Source organism: Musa acuminata, chromosome BXJ2-10 (genome assembly GCF_036884655.1).
Source record: "Musa acuminata AAA Group cultivar baxijiao chromosome BXJ2-10, Cavendish_Baxijiao_AAA, whole genome shotgun sequence".
NCBI lineage: Eukaryota > Viridiplantae > Streptophyta > Magnoliopsida > Zingiberales > Musaceae > Musa > Musa acuminata.
The window spans coordinates 26,709,340-26,735,450 of NC_088347.1; the positions used below are offsets into that span (position 1 = coordinate 26,709,340).

The 26,111-nt window shown below is 38.0% G+C and overlaps 2 protein-coding genes across 2 annotated transcripts; one reads left to right on the forward strand and one right to left on the reverse strand.

Moving 5' to 3' along the window:
- Window positions 1–1,816: 1,816 nt before the first annotated feature.
- Window positions 1,817–5,373, forward strand: LOC135624816 (protein OCTOPUS-like). The gene is made up of 2 exons (XM_065128786.1): window positions 1,817–3,857; window positions 5,246–5,373. Exon 1 carries the CDS (start codon window positions 1,916–1,918, stop codon window positions 3,833–3,835), a length of 1,920 nt encoding a protein of 639 aa, XP_064984858.1. The 5' UTR covers window positions 1,817–1,915; the 3' UTR covers window positions 3,836–3,857; window positions 5,246–5,373.
- Window positions 5,374–5,933: 560 nt separating this feature from the next.
- LOC135624817 (uncharacterized) lies at window positions 5,934–24,939 on the reverse strand. Its single transcript, XM_065128787.1, has 26 exons — window positions 24,512–24,939; window positions 24,283–24,342; window positions 24,096–24,188; window positions 22,373–22,601; window positions 21,422–21,528; window positions 21,025–21,087; window positions 19,332–19,432; window positions 17,889–17,983; window positions 17,708–17,728; window positions 15,073–15,168; window positions 14,836–14,956; window positions 14,577–14,750; window positions 14,270–14,466; window positions 12,019–12,290; window positions 10,862–10,963; window positions 9,990–10,166; window positions 9,616–9,804; window positions 9,288–9,529; window positions 9,061–9,207; window positions 7,879–8,113; window positions 7,587–7,718; window positions 7,376–7,519; window positions 6,899–6,979; window positions 6,645–6,821; window positions 6,366–6,425; window positions 5,934–6,283 (listed from the first exon to the last, which is right to left on the reverse strand). The coding sequence occupies exons 1-26, from the start codon at window positions 24,752–24,754 to the stop codon at window positions 6,209–6,211; spliced, it is 3,633 nt and encodes a 1,210-aa protein (XP_064984859.1). The 5' UTR covers window positions 24,755–24,939; the 3' UTR covers window positions 5,934–6,208.
- Window positions 24,940–26,111: the final 1,172 nt, after the last annotated feature.

The following is a 26,111-nucleotide window of genomic DNA, read 5'->3' on the forward strand; positions in this document are numbered from 1 at the left end:
ATGCAACCCAATCAAGCTTTATCAGCAGCCTCTCAGGCCATGGGGGCCCTTTCCTTTGTGAACTCCAAGGAGGAGCAGCATCACCACTGAGCCATGCAGGTCCTCCAGCAACCAGCAGTGCCCCCAGGCTAAAGATCTCATTGGAATATTGTGAATCCCCAAGAAGGTTTGGCCTAGGAGCTGTCCCTCTCTTGAGGGTGAGCTCTGCCATGCTTTGTTCCCTCAAAGCAACATGCAAAGGATGCACTGGTGCAGGTGAGAAAGCTCACTTGTAGGATCAACAACAGCCTGAGGTATCTGTCTATCACATGGTGTGGTGTTCATGAGCTTATCTTTCCCTTCCTCTCTCTCTCTCTCTCTCTCTCTCTCTCTCTCTCTCTCTCTCTCTCTGCATGTCGAGTTGTGTCCTACCAGCTTGCGCTGTCTGCCTTTTGCGTTGCTTGACCTGCAAAAGCTTTGCAAAAATGTCAAAATTAGCAGCCTCATTAGCACATGTTCGTGGTAAATCCCGAGGATCTTTTCAATTTGTTCCAATGTGTGATGCCAATTGTAGTATTCTTCACTCGATCATTCAGCATCTTACCAACACACACACACCCACATACATTCTCAATGGATAATCCATGTGCTACAGTAATCCAGCAACAATACCACAAAAGAGAAGAGCACAAAAATAGCAGAAACAATAAAGAAATGGATCCAAAGGTACACTCCCAACAACACGTCAATCGGCTTCCACATGAGAACAAAACCCAACCCACTGCTAATGCAAACAGGCCTTCTCCTCGAAGAAAAGCTTAAAGAAACAGGAAGAACTGACACTATTATACTGTCCACAAAAACCCCACAAGTGTCTCTCTGAGACAGCACCGTTCTTAATAATATGCATAAAGATACATGCAACGTGATGTACGACGAGCCTACGTTAAGTCTTCATTACCATCCCAAGCATCATCATCTCCATCATACTAGTTTAAGGACATTTGAATCGCCATGAATGTTTATGGAGTATATATATTCCAACCCAGACGTGTACGGATCCACCTTAATCCTGTCGCAGACCAGCCGTGCGTAGTCTTCTTCTACACAATACTTTGAGACGTATATGATCTTCTCCTACACCTTTATACCTTAGTAGGGCTCTTGTTGTTTAAGCCTAACATACAGGAATAATCCTGATCTTGATTTGTTTCCGAAGCCAAAGTGAAGTCTAATGTGATTGCAAAATGTGAATATCCAACATTGGTTTGTGTAATTCAAATTCAATCAATCCTAAGGTCGAACAAAAGAAACTTAACGATAATGCCAGATTGTTTGCCATCAAATATTCTGCTTATGTTTAAGATGAGAAATAGATAGTTTTAAGTCTTAAGATAACAAAACACTTGTTTGATGCATTTTTATGTCCAAAAGAATTATATTATTATTATTATTATTATTATTATTATTATTATTATTACTGTATGATTTCAAGATAATAGAGGGATAGACAAGAAGATGTTTATTGCTTTGTATATTCATCGTAACATATCATTTTTTTAATGATTATAGCTAATAATAATAATGTTTCCTTTATATATATATATATACCTTTCTTATTTCATTAGATATTTAATTTTAATCAGTTAGTATCTCATACCTTTCTTTATATGATATTTAATGAATATTTATATTAAAAATTATAATTGACATGAACATTTTGAGAGCGATATAATTTTGTAAAATGATATTAAGTAGTTAAGGAAAAACAGAAAAATAACTACCGAGGAGGAATAATGAGGAAGTGGCAGTAATGCCAAGCTAATAACAAGCAGGAAGAAGCACAGCAGTCGAGCTTTAAGAGTGGGGGAGAGAGAGAGACGTCAAAGAGGGCTTCATTGATTGCAGGGGACAGGACGAGACTAGACGCTATTCCATGACGGTCGAGATCGAGAGCCAGCACCATCACCACCACCGCCACCACCATCAACAGCATCTCCCTCCGCCGCTGCAACCCCAGCGCCGTCCCCCTTCGTCGACCTGCGATCTCCACCCGGGCGAAACCGTCACCGGCTTCTGTGCATCCTGCCTCCGCGAGCGCCTCGCTGGCCTCGAGACCCCCGCCGCCACCTCCGGCCGTAAGTCCACCTCCGCCCTCCGATCCGTCTTCCACAAGGTCTCCTCCAGCACTGCCCCCGCTGCCGGGCCCTCCTTCCTCCGCCGCTCCAAGTCCTTCTCCTTCAGCCGTGGCGGAAGCGGCGGCGACGGCTTATCCGCTCAGCGGCCCCCCGCCTCCGCCTTGGAACCCCAGCGGAAGTCCTGCGACGTCCGCGGCCGCAGCACTCTGTGGTCCCTCTTCCACCAGGACGACCGCCATAGGGTTTCTCAGAACCCCTTCGTTCCACCCTCCGCCTCAGCCTCCACTACGGAGGCGGCGGCTGCAGCGTCGACGGGTGGGGCAATCGACTTGGAGTGCGGGAACCTAGGGCATCCGGCTCTCTCCGTCGTCCTTCCTGTCCCGGAAACCCGTAAAGAGGAGGGAGACAGCGGCGACGAGATTAGGCCTGTCGACCCTGTCGTCGTGGTGGTCGGAACCTCGGGAGAGGTAAATGAGGAGACACAGGAGGAGGAGGCAAACGAGGACGAAGCGGAACTGAAGACAATGAAGGACCACATAGATCTCGACTCCCTGCAGCAGGCGAAGAAGCCTCCGTCCAAGGACCTCAAGGAGATCGCCAGCAACTTCTGGCTCGCGGCCTCCGTGTTCAGCAAAAAGCTCCAGAAGTGGCGGAGAAGGCAGAAGCTGAAGAAGCAGGGCGGCGAAACCGCGATGCCGGCGGATAAGCCACCTAAGACGTCCCGGCGGTTCCGCGACACACAGTCGGAGGTGGCCGTGGATGCCTCCGGCCGGAGATCCTGCGACACCGACCCGCGCTTCTCTTTGGACGCCGGTCGGATGTCCTTCGACGACCCGAGGTTTTCGTGGGACGAGCCGAGGGCGTCTTGGGACGGCTACCTTACCGGAGGCCGATCGGTGTTCCCCCGGCTCCCTCCCATCCTCTCTGTCGTCGAGGACGCCCCTGCTCCTGCCGTCCCGCGATCGGACTACCTGATCCCCGTCGAGGAGGACATCGCCATCCCGGGGGGGTCAGTGCAGACCCGGGACTACTACTTGGACTCGTCCAGCCGGCGGAGGCGAAGCCTTGACCGATCGAGCTCCATGCGCGAGCAGGCTGTAGAGGTCAATGAGCTCAAGCCGGTCCCCAACGGGAAAGTATCCCCAGCAAATGGTATGGACTTCTTGCACTTCCACAATGGGACGTTGCTCGACCGGGATATAAAGGACTGGAGTTCCAACTCTCTGAGAGACGATTACTCGGGAAGCTTCGAGTCGGCTTTCAGGGACCCTCACAGAGGGGCTGCTGCTAAGAAGACCAGGAGATGGAGCAAGGCATGGAGTATATGGGGGTTTATTCAGCGAAGAAACGGTGGCAGAGGAGAAGACAATGTAGTCGAGAACTCTCTGTCGGAGTCTTGGCCAGAGCTACAGTCGAGGGGCTTCGATAGCAGGATGCTTCGGAGTAATAGCTCTAGGAGTTCTTTCAGTGGCAATGCAGGGTATTGGGGCATGAGGAAGAACAGTATCAAGTCCAATGGTAACCATCAGAAGAGGGGAGACGATTTTGTTTTGGAGAGGAACAGAAGTGCTAGGTATTCTCCAAGCCATGTAGATAGTGGTATGCTGCGGTTTTACTTGACACCGATGAGAAATAGCCGGAGGAATGGAGTCTCAGCGAGCAGCGGAAGACAGATACCTTCCCGCCACTTCACAAGGAGCATGCTCGGACTGCATTGAGTTGATTCCTGCCGTCGATCAGGTTCCTCTCTTCTTCCTTGTATCAAATCTGTGTCTGTTTCTCATCCTGGTAGTTTGAAGAATGCTGTTTACTGTTACTTCAATAACAATTGCCTTTCCCCTTAACCACACTGGTAATTGAAAACAACTTAGGGATTGCCAGGGATAGCATATCATATGGAACTTAACAGTAGTTGAAGGAGATCAGGTTATTAGTGTAGACATTTGGTTACACTTTATCAAAATGGTTCTAGTTTCCACTTGTAGCCGTGTGCCGTCGTATACCCTAATTTTCGATAAGTTCACCATGGATTCCATACTTGTAGATTATTCTGTCAATGCTTGAATTTAGAATCTGATTAAGTTGCTTGCCATTTGTTTTGTCTGGTGTTCTGTATGCTTATCCAAGATCACTTTATTGATACACCGACGACTGATCTAACATATAGCTCGGTTGCAACTCATTTCTGTTTTGTGGTTCTTGGAAGGCTACATGTCCCTGACTCTGGTAGGGTGTTTTAGTCCCCTGAATGTAGTTTTACCGATGCTTGAATTAGCTCGGGCTGGACATTTGATATCGAACCTACCGAGGAGCTTAGTTGCTGTGGCCTTTGAAAGAAACTCTAATGAAGGGCATACATGCAGCACTACAGTGTTAGGAAAGACGATTGCTGCCTAATTCTCCGACCATTTAGAATTTGGTTGTGTGGGGTTGGGGATCCACTTTTGGCATCTAATTAGAAGGGTCTTTTCATATATCCACAAATTGTGTTGTGAGCAATTATTTGTTGGGATGGATGTTATCAAAGAAAGGGAGATAGATGATAGTGATACACACACACTTGTTTTGTCCAATCGTGGTTGGGGGCTTTCAGGAAACCAACATATACTCTGATATTTCTTGCAAGGATTCTCCTTTGACCTTATGCTGGCCCCATACTCCAATTCTTTTCAGTCTATTCTGCCATTTCTCTCCAGCATGTAACTCGCTTTGGTCATTGTCTTTGGATGCCCTTTAAACCGGTCCACCTAAAAGATTGACAAAGACAGTTGGAAAGAGGCATCTGACCCCATCGAGTCTTCTTTTTGGAGGAAAACTGATGGGTTTATTTTTGGAGCCACAGCAAAAAAAGTCGAACTCACTCTGAAGGATCAAAAACATGTGATCGATCATTAGGCTGTCTGTAGTGCGAATCTTAGGGACACAAGAGCACTTATTTACTTGGTGTACTGACTTTTTACGGCCACTTCAGTCATGTGTCACTCTCCACCTCCAAATGACAACACTTATTAGCTCTCTTATTCATCTAGTTAGTATGAGAGACTACAAGTTGCTGACACCTGCAAAAGGTAATATTGGTAGGACAGCAGATGCCTCACCACGGTTCTGTGCTTCCACTTTTGTTGCAGGTGATCCCGTCCCGAGATCATGCGGTCATCAATCGCTGCAGTAGTATGATGACATTTTTGTTGGATAAATTTACAAGGCAGCGTGATGCCGAAGGCCTTGTGGCATATGCATGTGTGGGGGGGGGGGGGGACTGGGAGTGACACAGAGCCGGAGGAGCTGAGTATGGGAAACGAGTCGATGATTCGGACTTCGACACTGTGTTTCCCTGCAGTTGGTGATGTCACCTTGAAGCCAGCTGAAGGCTTAATGATTCCAGATTGCGGAGTTCATCCTGAGCAAATTTATGACAGACCTAACTCCGGGCGGGCGAACTGTTCTTTCCATGCAATTACTACATGTGAAACATTGGAGTCGAACTGTTCTTTCTCCATCTTTTTTTCTCCGTGTCAGCTGCACTGCATGGAACCATACCTTTTTTCTGAACTATGCGAACTTTAGCCTTAGGACTCTGATAAGGATTATCACAATCCTATGGTTGATCTGTTAACTAATTGAGTCCGAATCAATGATTTAAGTATAAAATACTTAAATACTATATCAATATCCATCAGACGACTCTCACAAATGAATCTAAACCTTTGTTCATTTTAGATATTTATGTGATGAATAAACGATCGTTGAAGTCAGTCAACTTGACGGGGAAGACATGTATATATTTATTTCCTCAGCACAGAGACCCTACAGTGGTAAAAGAATAATATAAAATGAACTTTAATTAACGCCAGGTCTAATACAAAAGCAAGCCAACAATTTTCCCAGCATGATCTACACACAAATCGCTGAATACCGGTTGCTCGAATAAAAGGAAAAAAAATAGTGAAGCTCGTCGAAGGACTCACAGGTCGGGTCTGGCAGTGCATAAGTAGATATTCTGATGCAGCCTACTAATGGAAATCAAACCGGATCTCAGAAAACTTTCTTCAACAACACTCATGGCGCATGAATTAATGTATCGTACTTCATCAAGATGAACTGACATAGAGAACTGGAACCAATCCAGCCATTCTCCCGTCTCTTCCAGGTCGCTTTTTCTTCACCTGTGCCAAGACGAGAGGTAATGTTATACCAGACCATCATTGTTCCAAGTCAGTCTTCTAGGGAAGGACCTCGTGAACTTACATAGTACCAACCGTCAACCTCATAATCGATCTCAACCTCCTCTCCCGCTGTTAAGCTTAGCTGTAAACACGATATCCAGGTAAGTAGTTCAGTCTTCTTTCAGGATCGACATAATTAACCATTACCACTCAGGAACATGGTGCATCAAGAAGAAGCAGAGAATCAAAGATGCACAGGCCATTGTTTTAAATATAAGGAGAATAAAGAAACCCTTCTATTCACTTAACTAGCATTCAGACAATAATGAAACAGTAATTTCATGTAAAAGCTGCAGGATACCTCATCGTCGCCACCAGCAGTGAAGTCATACAGTGCTTTCCCAAACTGTGGATTATGGGAACCTGTGTCTTCATCCTGTGAGCCAAAACTCTGTGCCCCACGGCCTGCTAGAGGATTTTCGAAAGACTCGAACCTCTGAAGAACAGATGAGGAGTATGATGGTGGCTCTTCCCTGACCTAGACATACAAAATGGAAAATAAGGATATTTTGTTTTAAGAAAAAACGAGTGCTGTAACTTTGCAGTAAGGCTAACCGGGGATCCTATCCCCTCCAATGTCGGACCACCAGTGGATGTGTTGCTGAACCTCCTACCGTTGTTTCCTGACCTGATCTCCTGCTTGGTCCAATAAAGTTTTGCTTGACATTATTTTTCAATTCAACTCCAATAAGGAAAACGACTTCTATAGTTCACAAGGCATGAAATCCAAGTAGATGGTCAAGTAAATATTAAAAAAATGTATTTTCTTTTATTGAGTTAATTTTCTTATCTATTATTAAGTCCTATAAATACATCAACCAGTGGAAGAGCAGGTATATGTTAAGGAAAAAAAAAGTTCAAAATGCATCTGCAATAATACATAGTGTATAAGAAATGAAAATTTTTCAAAGATGAGATGCCACATATGTAATCCAAGAACATAGATTCAAAAGAAACTTTGCAATTTGACCGATATAACAGAGAAAGGAAAAGGTGCCTATTTTCTTATTAAATGAAGTTTAAGATATATACCGAATTCTGTGACACTCCATAACCTGATGGACGTGAACTGAACAAGGATGGATAGCTCATACCACCAAAATGGGAGGATATGGAAGTTTCAACAGAACCAGTTGACTCAGGAGATGATGTCCCCGATGACCTTGCATCATCTTCCTGGAATAAATGGAATCTACATAAAGATCCAAACTCGAAACAAAAATATAAAGAATGGTTATGGTACCTCTGCTTCATAAGTTTCTAGAATAGACTTAGCCCATAAATCATCATAAGTAACTGATGGCCGAGATGTTATGTTCTCTTCCTCTTCAACATCAGGAGCATCAGTTCCAGCACCGGCGAGAAATTCATTTACCTGGATTGGAGAACAGGCAACAAATACTCAATACCCACAGCAACATAATTGGAGACGGTAGCAACATCTTTTAGCATTCATAATGCAGTAGTTGGCTCGATGACTGTTAAATTGAGACTAAGAAAAAATTATCCTTGTCGAAACAAGACAGGCATCTTACTTTTTCCATTGCAGGCGCATTCTTTCCCCATAGGCCATCTTCTAAACCTGCTGCCCAAGCCATTGCCAATTCAGGATCAATGGCATCAGATTCCTTTTCAGCTTCCTTAGATTCATATACCAGTTCAGAAATCCCATATACCAGGTCAGAAATCCCCGTAGCAACAGCTGGATCATTCAGCCCAGTTGATGTGCTAATGTTATGCCGGTTACGGTAGATTTCAATGAGTTTGGCACTAAATCACAGTCCAAGAAAATATAAGATGAGACAAATGAGACAAAATAATTACAAATTTTCATAGATAAAGAACGTTAAGCAAACAAAAAAAATATCATGCGACTCAAGCCATATATCAAACTTGTGACCTTATGCAACCAAACCAATAAATACAACTGAGCCTCTCATCCTTTATTTGTAGGTAAAAAATGGAAAAAGGTTATTCCAAATGCAATTTGCTACATCATTGGTAGACATCCGCCTTTTATTACACTGTATAAGTATTTATAATTAAGTTCAAAGTTGATATTTTATTGCCATGCGGAACATTTTTTTATCATTACATTGGAGTGCTTAGTAGGGCTGTATGCAGATAGATTTGAGATTTTATTTGAATAATGAATATATAGTAGTTAATTACAACATTAGCATATCCGTTTAAAATGATTAATATTTATTTGTTCATAAATAATTTCACTATATTTAATGAAGTACTCATGATTATTCATCATCATATTTTTTATATGATTTTCTCATCTTTTACATTTTAGTTCTTTATTTAAAAAAAATTAGATATTTTATGACAGAAGGTAAAAGAAGTTTTCAGAATATGCACTTTCTATTTTCTAAAAACCATTTTGATATTTTTTTAATTTTTATTTTCTGGATTTTAACAGTTTTTCGCTTATAAAATTTTCAGCCGATCCAGATCACGTGGTGCCAATCCTGACTGATTAAATCCTTAATCTTTATATTGTGCTCACCATTCCCTGACAATTCTTAACTCCCTAATTGTTACATAAGGCCATACTTAATCAAATTTATAAGATATTCATAAGAGAATAATGCAGTTGGCTTGTAATATATATTAAAATCAAATTTGCAAAATAACAATTCCCCTTTCCACTAACCGGACTTCAACTAGTTCATGTTGACCAAAGCTGGTTATAAGCAGCAGATAATTACCTGGTAGGACCTAGAGGAAGATACTTTGCTCTTGGAACATAGCAGAACAATGAAACTAAATTAAGTAGTTTCTCGTGAGTCTCATAAAGTTTCTTCAGCTCCTCGTCTGTCCATTCTTGCTTGTTGTTATCATGATTGCGCATATCTCTGGAAGTCAACACAGTTAACAAGCACAGAGGGAGAAAGATATATAACTTAAAATATAATGGATCTTTTTCATAGATTACCTAATTAGATCATCTTGTGCCCTGTACATCTCATCAAGGACCTTTAGCATAGGACTGATTAAAGATCCAAGACCAGTACCACTCGCGCCTTGATCTTCCCCATTACTAATTTGTGACTCTGAAAACTGGGATTGCACACCCCCTAGAGATAAAGCATGCAAGAATTCATATATCTGTAGTCTGTAAGGCTCTCCTGACCTAATTGCAATAGTGATCAAGGCTTGAGCAGCAATGATGCGAACCTGAGAAGGATCAACAGATAGAATTTAATAACTGAAAGCTTAAAACTACAAGGAATCTTATATATAAAAAATTGTCAAAAAATTACCTCCCAGCTTCCACTAAAGGCACACCTCTGAAGCCGTGTCAGAGCTCCAGCAAGGGTAGGATTTCGAGAACTTGCAGCAGCCACCATTTTATCAGCATCTAACATCATAAGTGCAGTGCCGGGAGGTGTTGCTGACTCCCAAGCATATTCAGAGGCAGCATAATTTGCATTTTCACCAAGAAACCACACCTGTATTGATCATTAGAGATAAAATAATATTTTTTTTCATACTCATAATATAACCCCAACGCACAAAGAGAAAACACAAATATCTACACACAAACAGATATATATATATATATATATATATATATATATATATATATATATATATATATATATATATATAATTGGGAAGCAAAAGTTGTCCTTACTGCAGCCTGCACCAGTCTCTGCAAAGCCAAAGCAGACTTCGGATCTGATGCAGAGACTCTATCAACGGATGTAAGTCCCAACATGGACCCGGGGTGAGGAGGTGGTAGATCAAGGACAATGGTAACTGCTTCCAAAGCTGTATGCTTCCCTTCTGGACCAGCTCCAACAAGGCACGTCTGACAAGGAAACAATGAAACAGGATGGCATTGAGTTCAAAAAAAGTTCAAACGACATATATCATGCTTACATATAACAAATTGCCGGCTTGTATTTGAAGAGAGAGAGAGGTACAGAAATTAAAAGGAGTATGTTTTCATAACTTAATTTTAGATGGGCAATTCACCAAAAAATAAGGATTAAACAAATTAATATCCATCTCAGAAACATATCCCAGCATGGTGTTTAAGGATTAAGAGTGTCAACAATTTTTAAATTAGCAAACCAAGCAAAGGAATAATAATACAAAAAAAAAATGTCTACCACACAAGTGATATGAGGCACCAAAGTTGAAAATCCTCTGCAGTGCCCATGTAATTTTTAATATAAGTTTTTTACATAATCTTCAATAACTTGTTTTAGCATCCTTCCTAATAAGACCATAAACTTTACATAGTTTATTTCCTACATCTAGCAGAAAATTTCCCCCAAGGCTGCTAAATTCTACCTATTAAGAGAGCAAAGTAACAGACTTTCCATAGCAAAAAAAAAAAATTGAAGGTTTGCAGCTCTAACAAAATGATCCAGAAATCTTTTGTAAAGTAATTTAATGGAATCCCATGTGCCTTAACTGATTAAAGTGAAGTTACCCAAATAGTTGCAAGCAATAATCAACACATTGCCAAACTAATATATACCACAAATGTGAACCTACTTTCCAAAGCAGTTGCAACACATCAGCATCGATCTTCCCAGGGACCTTGGTGGCAAATATTCTTGCAATCTCAAGTAGTGTCACTGCCATATCTGGAGTTGCCTGGTAGATCAATAAATAATCAAAGTTAAATGACAGGCATCTCACTTAGAATAAGAACACCACATATTGAAGATGGCATTTATGTACCTGAACGAAAGGAAATCATGACAAAATCAAATTTCCAAATATCATAAAGCAGTATTCCAGAAATAATATAGAGAGGATACATATTATGAAGCTAGTACTCTAAAATTTTGGACTCCAAAAATAGTAGGACAACATTTACCACTGTCCTATATCTTCCAAACTTGTACTGTCAGCACTGAGAAGAGCCTCTAGTATCAATCATGAACAGATATATTACCTTACAATTTGAAAGTGCAAATGGTATTCAAAGAGGTCGTAACTAACAGATTCGGGCATGCACTAGTAGACAGTTCGTGTGACATAAATATGATGTACTTGTATATAATTATAGAACTTGTTTACTAAGATAATCTAAATCATAATTGTTCAAAATATTATATCAGGATGTACCCAGCACAGGTTTCCAAGGTTAATCATGCCAATTGGCATCGGTCAACACGTGTTGTGCCAGAAAGTTATTGGTAGGTGGTCCCGGTACATAGCTAGGCCATCTTTTGGCCTGTGCCAGCTTGCATAAGTGTGTGATGCCAAAAAGGTATTGGGACAATCCCATGCCACAAAACAGCAATCCTCGCAAGCATCATAGGTCAAAGAAAAATGTAAAGGCATTCTAAATGCAATTTGGAGCAAAGCAACCAAGAAATTATCCTCCATTAGAAGCAGAATTTGACATATATCCATGTCTACAAAGAGTGGGAATAACATATCAGACAAGACCTCCAACTGTAAGTGGGTAACTTATATTGCTAGTGCATGAATCTCCCACCAATGCAGTGTGCAATAATAAAAAACCATTAGATGTGTAACTAAAAATGTGCATATAAGACACAAAAAATGATATGGGTCATTTATTGTGGTTATGCAACATGAAATTTAGTTTCAGCTGTTAGGCAAAGGAAAGATCAGAAAGAGTAAGTCCTCATATGTTTGCACAAGAAATACAGGAAATTTAAAGAATATAGAAGTACCTTAAACCGAGCATGCAAAGTAAGCAATATATCATTCAATAGAGCTGAAGGCCAAGCTGGATCAGACAACTCGCATGCAATGATAGATTGCAGTTCCTCAAGTGATTCGTGTGGGTTTTGCATCCATATTAAAGCCTTTATTACCATTGCACGAACATAAACGCATTCACATGCTACAGTTGTGCGCACTACTTCCAATAGGGAAGCCAATAAACCTGCAATAGTATCCATACCACCGGGGCCATTTGACACAGGTACTGTCTTACGTGTTCCTGCAAGCAAAGACTATCAGCAAAATTGAAAAAAGTAACACTTCAATTTGATAAATAGATCTTTAAACTTTAAAGAATCATTGCAATTATATATTGCAATGGTAAGTCGAAGCTTGATAGATGACAATGAATAATAGAGAATGGAGATAATAGTATGGGCCCTCAGACTTCCACATCACCCCAGTGCTTGGCACTTTTGGATGTGGGCCTTTGGTGACTTTTGTGCCAAAAGCCCACATATTTTAATAGATAGCCCTGTGAAGGAATAAGGAAACACAATTTGAAACTGTTTATGCAATGTTACCATTTATTGGACAATGTTACATATATAAATGTGTTTTCAATAACAATATGATGGAACAATAGTGATAGCAAATGCATTGGTTTGTTTAATATTCCTTTTGATGCCTGTTCTTTGGTCATCATGTATAAATGTATTTTAATTTCTTTATTGCATTTTAAGAATTATACCATAAGAGACTCATCCTGAAGTTACTGCAACCCATGGCACCATATGTAAAAGTCATTCGAGTAATAAGATTAGATGATACCAAACCTGAACATGAATCATGACAACTCTCGATTACCTTGCTAAAGCATCAGCATGTACATTAATACATAATTTTACTTCAAATCACAGAAATCACATGACATGCCATTTGAATAAATAAGATAACCTAACACTCCTCATTATCAATAAATTCTTAGACACTTGATAATAATAACTCATATATCGATGATAATGTCAGCTTATCAATGGTGTGCACCTCGTTTCTATATGTAATTGTAGTACAGGGATAAAGTACATCTTTGTTTTGTGCCTGTACATGTTGCCACAACTTTTATGTTCTTACTGCAGTGTTCTATAGCCTAACCAAGGCTTTAAGTACCAGTCAGACTGATACATACCAAACAGCACATTCTGGTCCAACCAAGTATCGGTATTGAAATGCATAGCTCAATATCTACATATACCATTTATGTTTTTGTGATTTTATTCAATAATATTGGATGGTATAGATTAATACACCATGTAGTATACTAGTACCACATTGGCTGATAGGGCAATAGGTAACCGAGACTAGCACTAGACCAGTTTTAAAAATCTTGAGCTTGACTATAACAATTATTCATTTTTTCTTTGTGCAATCAATTAATCCAACTTCAAGTTGAAAGGTAAACCTAACCCTTTAAAATCTAAAAGGTACAAAGAACTATACTACTCCCGCAAATGATTTCTACATCCCTGTGGGTCCAGGAATCATCAAGAATGACAATATTTCCAATGACAAAAAATAAGAAAGTTTATGGTGGCATATATCATATTAGATACGCAAGGTTTTTGCCAACTAATACTTTAGAAAAGCAAATGTAGCTAGGATGGAAATCAGCTTCAATATCTCCATTAGATGCAAACATTTTCAGGGACAAAAAACCTCAGTTCTTAAGTTGACTGATCAAGGGAACATTTTATCACAGACAAATGCACTAGCCTCATGACAAACTAATCAGTGTCATAGCACTTCGATCTTTTGGTATATTGAATGAATTATAATGAAAAAATAGCAGTTAAAAGTGGACTATAAATGGTTAAAACAGTGCATCAGTTCACTACATGCTTCTGCATAACAAGAAGACAGCCTTTTCAAACCCAAAAGTTAACAAGCATAGAGACACCCTCATCTTGACATCAAATGAGATAAAATCTTGCATTTAAGCTTTAGGCCTACCATTGTTAACTTTTAGTTTTGTTTTCAATTGTAGTGATGAAATATACAACCCAGATGGCATGAACATGATGAGATGAGGTTGTCCAAAAGAATAAGATCTTGTCAAAAGCATATGATGGTTAATCATCCTAAAGTCACAAAAAATGAAAAGAATTTCAACATTCCAGGAAATAGTAGAAGTATGACTCTGTGAATATGATTCTAACCATGCTCCTCCAGTAGATGAATGAACAATTATTTATAACTTACCTTCAGATTGTGAGCCACTATTAAACTCTGAGTCAAGGGACTCAGCATTCTCAGAATATGCATGAAGCTGAATTCCCTCATCAACGTCATACAGACCCAATGCATATGCAGCTGCCCTGCTTTTTCCCATTTCTTGAACAACTCTTGCAGCAGCGTGAAGCACAGGGCGGGAGAAACTTCGGAAAGAGGACTCCAATCTGAGTAATTGAAACAAAAAAATGTCTGAATACCAACATTGCTGCCTAATTTAGAGCTTTACACTAACAACAAAATAGAGAGACAAGAAAAACTGAAAAGATCCATAAACCTTCTCATTACAAGTTTTATAAGGGGCTGAGGACGCTTTGCTTTAGAAGAAGGCTTCACAGTATTTACTTTTGCCGTAGGGTTATCGGTGTCTTTTATTGTAACAGATGGTGCCTCGGGCAATTTAAGAATTTCTCTGGTTAATCTAATCCATCCAGCAGCACGCTCTTCAGTTCTGCAACAGAGCAATAAAAGATAAACTTCTATAATTGTCTTGGAGAATCAAATCCATCAGAGTGCATGAGGACATTAGCAATCACCTCTCTGTATTGTCAAACTTCCCCAAAACACAAAGTATTGCCTCAAAGCAAACTCTGTCACTGGGATCCAGAAGCAGTTGATAAAGAAGAGAACTGAACTGAGACGTTATGTCAGGCCGCTCTGGACAATAATGATCAAACAAGACATTCAACTCTAGTGTACCAGTAAGAAATAAATTAACATAAAGATATTAAAATTAAACATAAAAAATTAATGAGCCAACAAAACATGCATACCATCCAGTGCACGGGCTCTAGATAATGAATGGCACAACCTAGCAAGGGAAACCCGTGCGAGAACATCATGCAAATGAAGTATGTCATGCAAAGCACCTGCTCATCCAACAACTGTATTTTATTAGAAAATTTGAATATATAAAAAATATATTGTACGAAAATACCATTAACCTGAGTACACTACCACAAAGCAAAGTGACAACAATGTTGAATTATACCTAACCACCTGATCAAAGAATCAGTAACTGCTGTCATGTCATAAAAAATAAGTGACCAAATTCAGTTGAGATCACAATGACATCAATCTTCTATATACAATGGGAGGCCTAGTTATCACTGAAAAACACAGCAAAACCCATAAGCATATCGAGCTCGACAGGATTTTCATCTCCAACATACTCAGGTTCTGAAGAGTAATAGCTGTAACATCAGAATCTTCTTGAATCCATGGGTAATTGAGCTCTGAGAAGTAAGGTCTCTATTTAGTATGCCTGAACAAGCCATTTTGACCTTGAACTTGACCAGCTAAGTATTTAAACCATCAGGGTTTTTGAATTTAGAGTTGGCTCCATAAAGTGATTTAGAACAAATCAATTTAATAGGCACAAACTAGCAATGTTGGCCTTGAATTGGACCAGCCAAGTATTTAAACAATCAGGCCTTTGGTAGGGTTGAGTTTCAGTTTTTACAGGGAAAACACTCCATGCGCCTCAGAGAGCTCACACCCCTCCACAATCCCCTGCTACCAAGGAGACACCAGAGGCAACGTTATCAAAGGCATGCCAGCGGCACACTAGTGCATTTATTGTTGAGGCTCAATATTGAACCTCACCTTAGACAAAGTGTAAGCTTCATGGAGGTGTACCCTGTACCCAAAAAGAATGCCTTTATCATGTCATACTGCAATCATTACTCACTATGATATATATGTGACAAGTTGTCACATGGCAGCATCTTGAACTTTTCATTTTAATTTTCTAAATTGATCAGGGAGAAGAAAAATTAAGTCAAAGCATGGAAGATGCCAAAATTTCAAATTTGATTAAAGATTTCATTCTTGTAAAGAATTTTATGTTTGATTGAAGAATATATACATAAGAAAGTCCATAACAGTCAAATATTCTGTAAAAGGGTGTCTCACAAAAAATAAACTTTGATATAAATCATCCTCACCGACAGAAAGTAGGTTGACAAGTCTTGATCAAAGAGATGTATTTTTCTTGATTGCAATTTGTAAAATGAATCACATGGAATGGATAAATAGTTGATTTTTTTTTTCCAATATTATGTGAGCAGTGTGAGGCCATATCCTAGGACTGATTCCTATAACTAAAACAAGTTGATATTTATCGTTAATGGTGTAATGCTATCATCCACCACATGTGAGACATGCACAAATGCGAGACCTCCATCCCAATTAGTTAATCCTTAAATCAAAGTTTGGCATATATTAATTGTTTTTTTAATCTGAAACATTTAGTAGTTTTTCCTTACTTGTTTCTCTTCCTCAACTATCATCCACAGAAAAAAATATATATGTTCTTTGTTCCAAGAGCCCTCCATGCATCCAAATAAAACTGAATAGAAGCACTAACAGAGGAACAAGGCAGATGGCTGAGAGGAAATAGCAAAAAGAAGAGGAACAAACCCTAAACCCCAAATTAACATGAAGAGAAATTTCAGAAAAATAAAAAACATAGAGCAAAGTCCATGTGAACTGTAACAGTAACAGATCCAGCCAGACAAATAGATGTTGATGGTTATGGCTTACATAACAACTTTCCAAAATAGACAATCCACATTCCCTTTTATATTTCCACAAAAGATCCATTCTTTAATATATGTGCTTATTAGAGAACATAGTTTATCGTCAGACCCTTGTTTCAAAATTTTCCTCCATCTTCTGATCAATAAAGAAATATAATATGCCACGGGACATCTTTTAAATATCGGAAAGTAAAATATTAGTTCAGCCCTTCAAGGTTTTTTTTGTCCTTTAAATAGGTCAATGTCACAGTGTCATTTGTGCATAATTTCATATCCAATTAAACGACAATCAGAGGATATCCAGATGTTCAAAACTATGGCCTCGAATGACAATTCATACATCCATTATCAATAGAAATGTGAAAATCTTGGAATCAGAGAATCAAATTTTAACTATACAAATCAGCACAACCTAGATGTACTAATCCAACCAAGGAATGGTATCGGACCATAGAGGCTAGTACCAATTGATATTTTTTTAAAATTATTTTTCTAATGATACCAAGTGGTATGGATCAATATGTACCACTCAATATATATGTACCATACTGGTCCGACCTATTGCTAAAAGCCTAAAACCAGTATTGACACAATGACACCTATCATATAAGGTCTCCTTTTCATATATTTAGTTAATTTAAACACATCCTTCATTTATTCTGGTCTTAGAATGAACGTATCAAACTAATTTAGTTTAGTTCATTGTCCACTCTAGACTTGCTCGGAACTGAATATTGAAAAGGAGAACAAATAATCACATAATGCCGAAAGACATTAATTACTGTTGATTGATAAAGCATGATTTCCACTACTTCAAAGGCAAGCTTCCAGATTATAAAACGAAGATAAGGAAGAAAGAGAAGTGCACCTCCATGTTCGATGTGTTTTTCTGCATAAGAAGAAAAAAGAAAAGAATCAGTACAGAGATATTGTACCTACTATAGACATCTCACACAAAGTTAGCTTTATAGCAAAACTGCAGAAATAAGAGAACTTTAATGGTGTGCAATCAGAAATGGTTGTAACAGCAATAAGTATTTAAAACAGACCAAGAGCCATTGCAACAGAATAAGGATCTCTTGTAGCTACATCAGAAATAATCGCCAAGGCATGCCTCACGGCCACTGGATCAGCAAATGAAATCCTACATTCATATAGAGCTCGAAGAGTTAACAGCTGGTGAATAACTCAGAGTGATAAGTATACATATGACAAATTTCTAGGAGCACTAATTTAATACAAGATAACAGAATCATATATATGATAAGCCAACTAGTAAAAGAAATATTCCTGTTATTGGTGTTCTAGTACTAAAAGTCTTCAAAATGATCGACAAAAAAGTTAGCAAGCACCAGGATCAACAACTAGCATCTAAAAGTAGATGAGACTTACCACGTGAACACCTATAAGAAAGTTGACTGAACAACCTATGCTTTGTTGGGACTTCAAAGTGAACCATATAGATAAATTTCTCATAGAAAAGGTATGTCAATGAAAGACAGTTTCACCATGAATATGATAGATGTACAGCTCATGAGCTCACTGTTAAAACTGAGATTAGATAGGTAGGCTCAAAACAACAGCAAGGAGAAGGGGAGGAAACAGACACCACCATTTTGTGAGTATATCAAACAGATATTATCGAATTCAGGGAAGCATATCAAACAAATTTCACAATAAAGCTCCCTTAGCTTCCTACTAAGTCAACTACGACAATCAATCTCCATAGATATACAAAAGAAGACAACTGACCAATGACCAGAAAGCACAATGAAGTATTTTAAAGTTTAAACAACATTTTGCAGCCAGGAACCTCCAAGCTTTCCATATATAATGTTTAAACATCATAGTTGCTAGTGAATATCTGAAGATGATAAGCATTGACTTTAGTGCTCTCAGCATATATGATCGGCTGAAATTCAGGATTTGATGACACCATTGCTTTGAATCAGCTAGGACGTTTTACAATGAAAAGAAGTCTTTATGTATCAGTTATGAATTATTTTAATCCACATTAAAAAGATTGGTGGTAGATAACCTTTAACAACATACTCAGTTTTGGCTGTATGCAATGTTACATGTAGTGCCTTAAAGTCAAGGATGAGATCATCATTTCAGTGACAAAGTTGATTACAACAAGAAGATATAGTATACACATATAGAATGAACATAAAACGGTGCTTGGAGCAATACGACTAAACCAACATAAAATCATGAAACACATGCAAATACATTACAAAGGAGGTATAGCATGCATGTATTTTGTCATTTTATGAACATTATTTTTACTGCTTCATAGAAAAAAAAATCAATGAAACTTGCAGAATATCATTTCTAATTAAAAATCTAAGATCTGTTCTTCATTCAGTTAACTTATGTCTATTATGTGTCTTCAATAACCAAAATTTATCTAGTAACAGTATCATTCTATTTCACAGAATAGACATGGAAGAGACAGTGAGATGCATCAAAAAAAAGTCTGATCAACTGACCCTTGTATGGCTCGATGGAGGAATGCTGGATTTCCAGGATCCAGAGGAAGTCTTCTTAAAGCACTAAGAGCAGCATATTGCAGATTGCTACGAGTATTTGACTACAGATATGAAAACAAGACATCAACCACAGCAATCTCATGATTACATCAACTTTATGTTAGGTTTCATTGCACTGCAATTCTGATGGCAGATCTTCATAATGTATGAACAGAATCAAATGAGTATTCACAATTCTATATGCAACATAAGTACATGGACCTTCTTTCTAAAAGGTTATCATCAATGGTTAATTTCTTGAAAACCCCATCAACTGTAAACAAAAATTGCAATAGTGACTGAATAACTCTCTCTTTCATGGAAGTTAATTGAATATGCCATTAAACATGAACTTTGGTTAACTTACTGACTAAGTATCTCATATGTGCAACTGGTAGCAACAAAGAAACAAAGTAGTATAGACCACATGAACATATGACATTTGTTATATCCTATGAAGCATGGATACAAGACATGAGATGAACTACAGGAAACAGACACAATAATACATACATGTAGATATGACAAAATCTTTGGAAAATGGGACACCAGCCAACCCTATCGAAAATATTATGCTTTCCTTCTAATAATAGAGGTTCTTTTATAGTTAATTTTGTCTGTGGAAAGGACTAGCTAGCCACCTGAGAACTAGCTGGAAGTTAATGACCTTGATTAGGCTAAATTGAATATTAATAAGTCTTCTTCTGTCCAAAGTCTGAAGGTAGAATAGTGTCTGTATAGAGATCTGGTTTAGGTCTTATTTTGGTAATGGCTCATGCTAGGATATCTATGTTGTCTTAGAACTGGAATCTGAAAACTCATATAACTGTTTCAAGCCAATAAAAGTGACACAGAATTTTGAAGAATGAAGTTGAGCCATCGAATTCGTGAAAATGATTAAGAACAAGAATGCTCCATCACAACTAGGAAATATCTTCAACAATATTTTTTTATTAAACAAATGTTACTTGTACACAGGAAGCCAATCAGGTAACTATGCTAGCAACACAATGCAGAATTATATTTGGACCAACATGGTACCAACTGATCTGTTTTTGCTTTGGGGGCCTTTGATGATCTTGGATCTTTGTATGGTCATAGCACTTTTTTGAAATAAAAAGTTCTCTTTTTTGCAAAAAGAAAAAGAACATAATTCAAATTGACTATTTATTAGCCAGTAAAGCTTTTATGTAGAACTTGTGATGAGAGTTTCAGAAATTAATTTTGGGCACTTAATCTTGCATCTCAGGTGAGGTTGACAGGATGCAAGGTATGCATCTTACACAATGCACAGGTTGACAGGTATGCACACGTAATGTACATTTGTCCCTACGTACACATATACGCATAAGAACATGCACACACATCATAAGTTAACATAAGTCTTTATAGATGGTACAAATGTTAAACATGTTTAGATAAATCTGATGTGCCAGGAAGTGTTCAACAAGAATTGGTAATGAACAAGGACACCGCAGAATTCTGGTGTGTGTCCATCAGAGCATATAACAATGTTTTCTATAAGAAAGAGCTGATGAAGCAAGCCAATATAGTTTGTGTGGTCAACAAAAAAGCAAGTAAATGTTTAGTTCCAAATTTTTAGCACATAAAAGGTAACAAAGCTCATTGCTACATTATGCCTATGAGAAACTACCTCCTTATCACCACCTTGCTTTCCAAATAAACCTTTACGACGCTTTTGTTTTGCATCTCCAACCTGAAAGATTAAAAGCATGTGAGTCCATATAGTACGATGTTAACTACAAATAGAATTTGCCATAATAGGACAGAATTATTAAAGTCAGGTGAGAAGTTCAAGATTCAAGGAACACTTGAAAGAGGACCATTAGCAGCAGGTGCACATAAATTCTTTTAAGGAACTGGGACTTCAGAGAGGGACACACCAACATCAGAATAAAAAATTGAAGTTTGAAGCTTAAATAGTACTCAAGAGGCATTGTAATGAAGCTTTTTCAACAATATTAAGGAGATATGACAACTGTAGCCATCATATACACTATACAGGCATTCATAAAGGAAACAGGGGAAACCTTTTCTAGTATGCCAAACACAATTTCATACAACTTCTCCAAAATCTCAGAACTGCTTGCCGATGTAGAAGTAAGGGCCTTTAGAGCTGCAAGCCTTCGTGAATGGACTTCAAAACACCAATAATCAAGTTATTCAAATGAATAAAAAAAATTTAACTTAATGCACTAGTTATAATCTTGAGGCAAAAGCAGATTTTGGCTTGCTGGTACAATAGAATAGACGAAATAAACATGGCACATTTTCTCCACCAGTCAATTTGACAGGTAAAGATGATTAGATCATAAATGCATACATGGTAGGAGATCAATTTAAACTAAAACAACAACAAGACTAATTCATAATTAGCTTTCAGAAGATAACATTTACAATATTTCCATCCCGTACTCATGAGAAAGATATCTTTATGTCAACAAGCCAGGTGTTTTCTAAGTAGCAAATGGTATGTCTGAGGAACCAGAAAGGGAAAACTGAGAATTCACTGCTTTATTCACTAAGAAAATCTTACACATCTGTAAGTTGTTAACTTTTGAAGCCCGCAAACTCATAACAGTGGTAATCATGCCAAATTGTTACTTTAAATTTCTGCATGACTACTTAAGTTGATGGAATAAAAAAAAATTCAAAAGCATGGTCAAGTATTTTTCTATTTTTTGTATGAGAATCATGCAGCCTTTTTAACTCTAATAGAGTTTCTTGGATTAACTGGGTTTCATGTTAAGATAGCACTAGCTTCGCATTGCATTATTTGGGAGCAAAAGAGATTTAACTTACTTGCTGCTATTGCTGCTCAAAATGAATTTATTATTAACTGCATATTTCATAAAACAAGATATACTGATGAAAAATCAAAATAAAATGAACAAAGGAAATTAGGGAATGTTTTAACTCCAAATTTTAATATGGAACAATAACATAGCCTAAAACATAGATAAATTTAAGAAAGGGGTTACATTCAGGATCAGCATTTGTGGCATCAGCAGTAAGTTGATTTACTATTCGAGGTATCACATCTGCTCGTGTGACCCCTCCAACAGCATCAATATCAGCAAGTGCATCCCAGTTCGGTGTAGGAATTCCACCACCTGGACTTAAACCTTGTGAACCACTGTCAGACAAAATTCTGGCCAAGTAGTAGTAAACATATCGTAGAACATTCCTGTCTTCACATTGCTGGTGAAGCTGTCAAAAGGTAAAACATGATGAGTTTGTTTCATTCTGGCATACATGAGCTTGCAATGAATAACGTATGTGATGTGTGCTGTTAAATTAAAATTTTTAACATGTGGTTAGAAAATCATGTCACTAGAAAGAATAATTGTAACAAAATCTAGACCACAGAACCTGAAACAAGCCAATAGAACTCAACTACAAATAGATGGGATAAAAACCAATGTAAAAGTCGAGGCTTACAGAATTTATAATTTGTATTTTCTCCTATTAAATGTGGTACCCTTCTCTTCAGTGTTGCCTCTTCCCTGCATTACCTTTGCACCATTTTTATAGTCATCAACGACCTTATAAAACAGCTATTTATAAATTTCTTGACCCTGTAAAAACTAAAAAGATCTCTTCATGAGTACTTTGAAATTGGAGGTCCCCCACCACCACCCTAGGTTGTCATTTTGATTAGTCATGACCAGATCCATACTGACATGGGCCCAGACACATGCAAATTGAAGTATTCACATACCACCACCAAGCCAGCTGTGTTGTTTTTTGTCAAAATTCTTGGATCTAATCACAACACCATGATTATTCACGACCAGAGCAATCCAAGTCCTATAATGAACACGCTCTCTGGAGCACCTATACTTTATGGCCCCTATCTCAAGCATTTGTAGTTTCTATTTCTTTTTTGTAGTTGAAGTTACAGAAACAACCAATTCAACTGTTACCTTATCATTGTGTTAAAATTTGCAAATAAATTGTGTCATAAAGATGCCAGATTGCAAGTGGCTTGAGAGAGTCAATGTGCCTCACATGCAACGAAGTTAATTTAATCAATAGATACACTTGACCAACTAACAGTTTGCCTTAAACTTAAATAAAGATGTATAATTTGTAAAACGCAAGACAATTTACTATAGTAACTAGAAATAAAGTGTTTTGAATTAGTCCCTATTGGCAACAAAGAAACTACGTGTATGATTAATGAAAAAGATGCACTGCATGATGTACTGTAGATACTTAAGAAAGTAGCTTATGTAGAGACTTATGGTATAAGGAGTTCCACAAAATCATGGAGAATTTCTGTTGCTTATTTTGAACTGAGTTATCACACGTTTCAGTTTTTTATTACCTTATATAAAATTGATCAACCAACCTAATTACTCAACCCGAGGGCCTCTTTCTTTCTGCATCTCCCCTTCCCCCCTCGGACCCTCACTCCCTCTCAGGAAAAAAAAAATGAAAAGGCATCTCACTGAAGACACTCCAACTCTTTGGCAGCTCCAAGCACATGCAGAAACATAGACATGAGTCCAGCATGGGTGCAATACATTTATTATATTTATTACAGAATCTTACCTCCCTTTTTGAATTCTGTAATTTCTTTGAGATCCACAATCAAAGGTATGTTATGTTGTCTAGCATTCACAAGTGTGTCTAAGAAGCAACATGATCGTCAACAAAGATACTTGACAAAACACAAAAACATTTGAGAAATTGGAATACCATGAGAAGTGATGGAGCAACTGAAGGATCAACCGAGTTGTACACGGCAAGTTTTGGGAACACATGCTGCACCAGCTGCTTCTGGGAGCTTTTCTATACAGAACAGCATGGACAATCAGAGATCCGTTCCCCCTTCAAGCAACTTAAGCAACAAACAGAGATAAATAATGACGCAATTAACAGAGACCTGATCGGATGTGGCGGCGAGTTCATGAATACTCCTCACCAGCTGAGCATATGAGACCGGCTGCTCAGATTCGATAAGTCAGGGAGGTATTAGGCAAAGTCAGAGACGGGGAAAAGATATCAAGAAGGTCGTACGCAGTTCTTGAGACCAAAGAAAAGGATTCTCCAGACCAAAAAGAAAATATCAAGAAAATGGAAGAAGAGAAAGATCTGGAGGGAATGAATTGGACCTTCTTCTTCTGCCGCTGTGGGATGGCCCTGACGGGATTGAGGGCCTTGGCAGCGGCGATGGTATCGTTCTGGATCTGCGTCAGGGTGGCCCTCTTGGACTTCCGATCCGTGGTCACCGGCTTTCCGAGCGTGGAGGCGGCAGCCGCAGGGGCGGGGCTGGGGGCAGCAGAGGCCGCCGTCGCCGGATCGGAGGTGATGAGATCCATGAGCGTGGTTCCGGAGGACTCCTGGCCGGAGGCCATGGTTTCGGAGGAGGCTTAGGGTTTGGGGAAGCGGCGATGAGGGAGATCGCGCGCGCCTCAACTCGGACGCATCTTCCTCTCAACGACGGCAAGGAGGGAGAAACGATGGCCACCAGCCGCCCGACGAACGGCCGCTTCTTAATCGCTTGTCTTCGTTCGAGCTTTCCAAATCCACGAACCCGATAGAGTAATAAGGCAAGACTAACCCACAACTCTAACTCTAACCATATGCATGTAAAATTACATTTAACGATGTCATTTATAATATTTGTTATTTATCATTTTTATATTAAATCTTCATATTTCTTTGCTTCATTTCTTTTTTTTTGGGATGAAATATATATATATATATATGCATATTGAAATACTAATAAAAATTATTAGAATAACAACAACACAATCTTAACTCGTATTAACTATTTGAGATCAACTAAATGAACCTTTTATCATCTTTGAGATTTATAAAAAGATATATATTTAATTAAATTAAAAAAATATTTACCTTTTTTTATTTATAATTTTTATTGAAGTGTAAGAATTCATCTATGTCTCCTCCTACCATTAACAAAACCTACAACAATAATCAATTTATTTTTTTAACTATTACATCTATGAATCTCCTCAACATGTTTTTACCTTCTTAAATAATTTTTTTTTATTTTCATTCCCTATCAAAATGATATTATATTATTTATTCGAATGGAGTAGTATATTATCGTAGTTGTTGTATTTATATATATATTTGAAATATTTTGGATAATTAGATTTGAATATTATTTCTAGCGTTAAAAATGATTGTAAATTTGATTTGTTGAATTCGACTCGATCTGTCTAATTTTTTTGTATTTTATTATATTTTCGATCCAAAATTGTATTGCTAACTCTTACTCACCCACATGTGAACTTTGAAGAGTCCTCGGTTACCATCCGATGAAGAAGTTTAGTGTGTGGCGAATCTCTCGACCAAAATGATGGTTTGACCCTCTAACTTGGATTTCTATACACAATCATGACTTAGGAATGATTTTTTGGTAAGGCTTTTACTGGGGAGACACTATACACCGAATGAGTTTGCTATTTAGAGTCTCATTTTTATTATTTATAATTTTCATCTTAAAAAATTTAAATATTTTTTAAAAAAATTATAAAATAAACATATATACCCTTATTTTATAATTCAATATCAATCAAATCTTTTTCACTCCGTCGTATAATATTTTCTTTTCTATTTTCTATTTTTACTCTTTTTCTTCTTTCTCCTTCTCTTAATCGTCCAACGTGATCTAAAATTATATATATATATATATATATATATATATATATATATATATATATATATGATAAATTGGTATGATAT